We start from the raw sequence: 5,285 nt of genomic DNA, 5'->3' as shown, positions 1-5,285 counted from the left end.
GTCATCGAACTCAAGACCCGAGCCCGTTCCAACACCGAGCCCGAGTCAACATCGAGCTCGAGTCAGTATCAAGCTCGAAATCTGGAGATCGACCAATATCAAGTCCGACCAAGATCGAGCTAAGAGACAAGACCTGTTGTAGCCGCACTTGGGGAGAGAATCTCGACAGAAATTAAGAAAAAACTAAATTAACTAATCTATCATGAGATCCCCACTATGTATTTTTTTATTATATCCAAAGTAAGATCCCTCCATTATAAAAAAGTGGCTATCGTTTCTGTAAAAGCATGGAATATTAAGGCATCTACACACTCCCTTATTGAAAAGATTATTGATATTCACGTATAGATACAGGAGAAATTATCCTTTTGTGAGCCTTGTACATTGATTTATCTTGCTTATCCGTAAATCGTTTTCTACTTAGTTTGGTTTGTATTTCATTCCTTTTTTACAGTCAATATTCGATATTTTTCTACATACTTTTTCGATTTGTACCAAGCTATATCACATATCCTTAGAACTACGTATAAATTCAACTCTATTCGTTTTTCGGGTAAACAATTAGGATAAAAGGTGTAATTGAGAACATTCTCTAGATATTGCATACTCCACTTTCTATGTCCAAATTAACGGTTGATTTTAATGTTCAAAACAATGAAAATCTGATTGTCAACTATTTCTGATATATAATATAATATCACGTGTTTTGAAGTAACAATAGTATTATTTGATGAATTGATTTATTTTAAGTGTTTATTGTCTTTTAAGTATTTTTCTAATTTTTGTGATGTTTGAAAATTAAAAGAGGCTTAAAAGCGCTTATTTTAGGCATGAAAAATATAAAAATAAACCAAAAATAAAAAAATTGGGTATTACAAACTTATTGACTTTTTCTTTTGGAGCTACTTTTTATGAGTCAATCCAAACACTCTATTTCAATAATATCAACTCTAATTATTTTCTGTAGTTTGAAAACAAATAGTACGATTTTTGAAATCAGTGTAGTTAATCCTACAAAACTAAAAATAAAAAAGAGCAGAAAAGAAAATTTCTGAACTGAATTTGCATATGCCGTTTTAGATAAAAGATTGCTTCTCATCATCTTCTTCTGCTCCTGAAGTTACCCAATTCTCTGAGAAACTGAATCTGAATGACGACCCACCTTCCAACTTCATCTCTTCCCTCGACGCGTCTCTCTAAAGTTGCACTACCTTTCAGTAAATCCTGGAATAGAGCTCAATTCACCTTCCCAAAATGTCCAAGATTTTCAATTGGGCCTCTTAGATGTGCAGTTTCAGTTGTATCGGAGCCAATTCAATCAGAAAAAACCAACAATGGGAAACCATACCCAGCTGAAGTTTCGAGGACAATTATGGAATTATCTTCAGTTGGAACTTTATCCACGCCCACCCTAGATGGTTGGCCTTTAGGCTTTGGTGTCCGTTTCGCTGTTGACCCACATGGAACTCCTGTCCTCTTTTTGAATGACGCCACTTCCAAATTATCTGTCAATTGCAAGTCTAGCATCCATGTTCAGGTCTGTACAGATGTATCTTAAACATTATGCATATGTGTTAATTAAAGTTATCAACTTGATTTTTTGATGTTGGAAAAATTTGAACTTGATATCAGTTTGAGCAATATGGATTGCGGACTCCACAGTGCACGATACAGGGGACTCTTGAAAAGCCAGAAGATACGACAGCTTTGAAGGTGAAAAAAATGTATTTTTTATTTATGCATTACTCTACTATATGCTAAAGGTGATACTGGATTGAAACTATAAAGCTATGTCACTTGTCTATCCGATCGAACTTTTATTGGAGTTTTGGAGTTGGGAATTTGGGATGGATGCATATACTGGCAAAAGTTGTGAATACAAACTAGGAATTTACACTGACTATTGCATTTCTTAAGATGAATTTCCAGCATAGTTAAGTGCACAGTATCGTTCGAGTTATATATAATGTCATTTGGTTACTAAAAGAGAGTGAAGAAAGCATGCAAGTTGATCTTTCAGCACCTGACTAGGACAAGATGGAAAATCGTCTATGCACCTCAGATGTGATGAAATGTAGGACTTTAGAGGGAAGCGATACCTAGGAATAGATTGAATATGGAGATATTCCATCTTTCATATCCATTATCGTCCAGCGATTTTTCTCTGCTTCAGTGCTTTGCCAGTGTAAAAGAAGTGTTGTCATTTTGAAAGGAATATTACATAGTAACATATTCCTGAGGTTATCTGAAACATTTATCCCCAAGCATGATATTCACTAATTTCAATAAATGTAGAGTTGATAGTAACTAAGCATGACTGGATTTATTGTGCTTCAGTTCTTTGTGCTTTTTTTTTTTTTCAATTTTAATGATGTCATATGTTCTAAGTTGATGCTTTATTTTTGATGAATTTTACCAAGTTTTGATCTTCGATGATAATCTGAACTCTCTATTGATGACACCAAGTTTCTTGTTTTAGAAGCTTCATTCAGTTTGGAAAAAACGATTTGGGCATGAAGTAGATGAAGACCACTTATTTTTGCTTTCTGTGGAACGGGTACTGCAACTTGAAGATTTTGCAGAGGTTTGTTTGTCTGTTTGCTATGGTTATTTCATTGATTTCCATGAACCAGTCATAGCTTTGTTTTGGCTTCTTTGGTTGAGATTACTTAACCTGATTTAATCTCCATTTGATAACATGCTTGGTTAATATTCCTTTTTATCATTTAACAGAACAGGTTAGCTTTAGTCAAATACGATATGATAACATTTGTTTAAATAATAGAACAATTTACATTATCCACACTAAACAGCTTCAAGTTTATTCTTTCGCCCTAAGTAGTATAGTATAGTTCATGTTGATTGCTGATTGCAGCTACCATAATGATAATATGAGATGATAAACTACTTTCAGGATGGAATTTGGGTCACTTCATCAGACTACAAGTTGGCGAACCCTGATCCTCTTCGAGACTTTGCAGAAAGAATGATTGAAGAGATAAATACTCACAATAGGGAAGACATATTACGGTTTTGCAATATCTATGTTGACTTGGATTTCCAGGTTTGTAAGGAACATAGCTTTTGACTTTCTCTTACTTCCAGTTTAGTTTTTCTTTTTCACTTTAGTTCCATTATAGGTCTTGGTGTACCAACTCTTTTCTGTTTCAAGTAGTGTCCTTTGTGTGAGGATAAGATAAACTAGCCAAGTTTCAGATTAGTTAATTTTGTTTGTTCTTTTGGTAATCAAGGTGGTGTCCGAGCCACTTGTGCACCTTGACTAATTTTTAGTTTTTACCTATATCATATTCATATTTGGACTTTCATATCTTTAGATTTCTCTCTCTTTTTCGTCTGAAATACAATATAGAACAGTTCTAAGCCTGTTTGAGTTTTCTGTATATATTTACTTGAAAATATTTTACTTCCGACATATGCATATAAAATGACAAAATTTCTGGTACTTACTGTGTGGTTTTCATGTAGACATTAAGATCTGTTCACTACTTGTGGAACATGTGACTTGCATATTGATTACAAAATTCCACCCTTATGTTTTTGTTAAGGTAGAGAAGTTTATAGGCCACACAGTGGCGGAGCTACATAGCTCCAAGGGGTGTCAACTGACACCCCTTCGCCGGAAAAATACACCGTTTAGGTAGGTAAAAATTATTCTTTTATGTATATATATACTATGTATTGCATTCCGTTGACTTTTTTGTGTATTTACTTCTTTAAATTTTGACACCCCCTTGGTGAAAATCTTGGCTCTGCTACTGAGGCCACAGTTATGTTGAAAAGAGTAAAAGTTGTTCGAAATATATTACAATTTCCTTCTTAGAAAAGTGCTGAAAAGGGAAAGTAGGAGTGTAGGACAATATTTTTGAGACAAAGGGAATATTAAGGAACTCTAATAGTCCAGAAGATAATGTTGGGATAGGGGCATATAGACCATCTAGGCGCTGTAGATTTTAACGCAAGATGAATAAAAATAAGAGTTCCCAGAGCAACAGACAAAGAACTTTGCGGAGCTTAGGCTTTGGTTTTTTTTTTTTTTTGGGGTTGTAGGTGGGGAGTGCTGACCATCTGAGCAACCCCCTCTTGTCAGACTTTGTGTTATGAAATAGGATTAGCTGTAGCATTGTGATGGCCCTGGTTTGCATTAATAGTTGATATGTGCCCTTTTACCTGGCTCGAGAGTTGTGTTTGATCGTTATCTCGCTCTCTTTCTAGTTGATAGGTAACATTTGATCATTTTCTCCATGTCCCATTTTTAAGTAAAAGCTCGCTAAGTTTGCAGTATAGATTTGTAATATTATCCATTACCTAGTAGTTTAGTTGAATGCTTATATCTGTGACCCGTGCTCCAGTTCAAGGAATGTAATCTAATCTTCCCTAGTTTATTGTGTGCTTTGAAGTAAATTACAATTTTTTACTGGTTGTTTCTTCACCATTGTTTGATGACTTAGTTATTTATTTGCTTTTCTTGGGCTGGACTCGCAGGTTTCTGATGCCAAGATGCTCTGGGTTGATAGATTAGGTTTTGATGTCCGCTTCAGGTCTCCTCAAAATGATGTATTTGAAGCCCGTATCCCATTCCCCAGAGAAGTTACTGACGAGAAGGGCGCAAAATCATCTTTCAATTGTATGTCTCAACTAGCTTGGGAAGTAGAAAAGAATTTCCATGCTGCAGAGTTTGAAAAGGCAAAACAACTGAAAAAGATAGAGTACACAGGACTCTGATTAATATTGGATTCGCTATGCAATTTTTGATGCAATTATTAGCTGCAATTTCTTGATACATCATTCTTTTTCTCGACGGATTGATTTGAACTTTGGAGGCTGATCAGTGTAATTGCTCAGTAGGATAGTGTAAGTTGGTGAGTGTTTGCAGTTGCAGCGGGAACGTAATATGTTCATCTCTGGTGCAGCACAAGAATGTTTGTGAGCACATAAGCTGTCGGTTAATGGAGCTCTTCTAAGACTCTTTTTTTCATTTACATGTAAGACCGTGGATCAGCATATTTTGTTGCAATGACAAAACTTGGATAGAACAACATAACGTAAAAACTCCAAAGTCATGGGTGTTGGTAGTGGCGGAGCCACCTTAGTCTAAGGAGTGTCAATTGACATTCCTTTGCCGGAAAAAGAATACTTTAGTCGAGTAAAAAAATTTCTTTTATACATATATATTATTTTGAATCCTCTTAAACCTTCGTATGTTAATATTTATATATTTTGACACCCCTTAAAAACAATTTGGCTCCGCCACTGTTGGCAGCATA

General features: G+C 35.2%; 1 protein-coding gene across 2 annotated transcripts; it reads left to right on the top strand.

Annotated features, from left to right (window-relative positions):
• The first annotated feature begins 919 nt into the window (after positions 1–919).
• LOC107781666 (glutamyl-tRNA reductase-binding protein, chloroplastic-like) lies at positions 920–5,070 on the top strand. Of its 2 annotated transcripts, none has more exons than NM_001325319.1 (5): positions 920–1,537; positions 1,633–1,713; positions 2,480–2,584; positions 2,915–3,064; positions 4,504–4,788. In NM_001325319.1, exons 1-5 carry the CDS (start codon positions 1,151–1,153, stop codon positions 4,741–4,743), a joined length of 963 nt encoding a protein of 320 aa, NP_001312248.1. In that variant the 5' UTR covers positions 920–1,150; the 3' UTR covers positions 4,744–4,788. The 2 variants fall into 2 exon arrangements, with proteins under 2 accessions (NP_001312248.1, XP_075106733.1); XM_075250632.1 differs by having other exon boundaries at positions 973–1,537; positions 2,483–2,584; positions 4,504–5,070.
• Positions 5,071–5,285: the final 215 nt, after the last annotated feature.

This window comes from Nicotiana tabacum, chromosome 4 (assembly GCF_000715075.1).
Source record: "Nicotiana tabacum cultivar K326 chromosome 4, ASM71507v2, whole genome shotgun sequence".
NCBI lineage: Eukaryota > Viridiplantae > Streptophyta > Magnoliopsida > Solanales > Solanaceae > Nicotiana > Nicotiana tabacum.
The sequence above is the reverse complement of the archived record's forward strand: the minus strand, read 5'-3'. Positions and strand labels throughout refer to the sequence as shown.

Coding starts and splice junctions, on each gene's coding strand:
- LOC107781666 (NM_001325319.1), top strand. CDS start 1,151: ATGACGACCCACCTTCCAACTTCATCTCTTCCCTCGACGCGTCTCTCT. Junction 1,538..1,632: donor AGTCTAGCATCCATGTTCAG/GTCTGTACAGAT, acceptor ACTTGATATCAG/TTTGAGCAATATGGATTGCG. Junction 1,714..2,479: donor AAGATACGACAGCTTTGAAG/GTGAAAAAAATG, acceptor TTCTTGTTTTAG/AAGCTTCATTCAGTTTGGAA.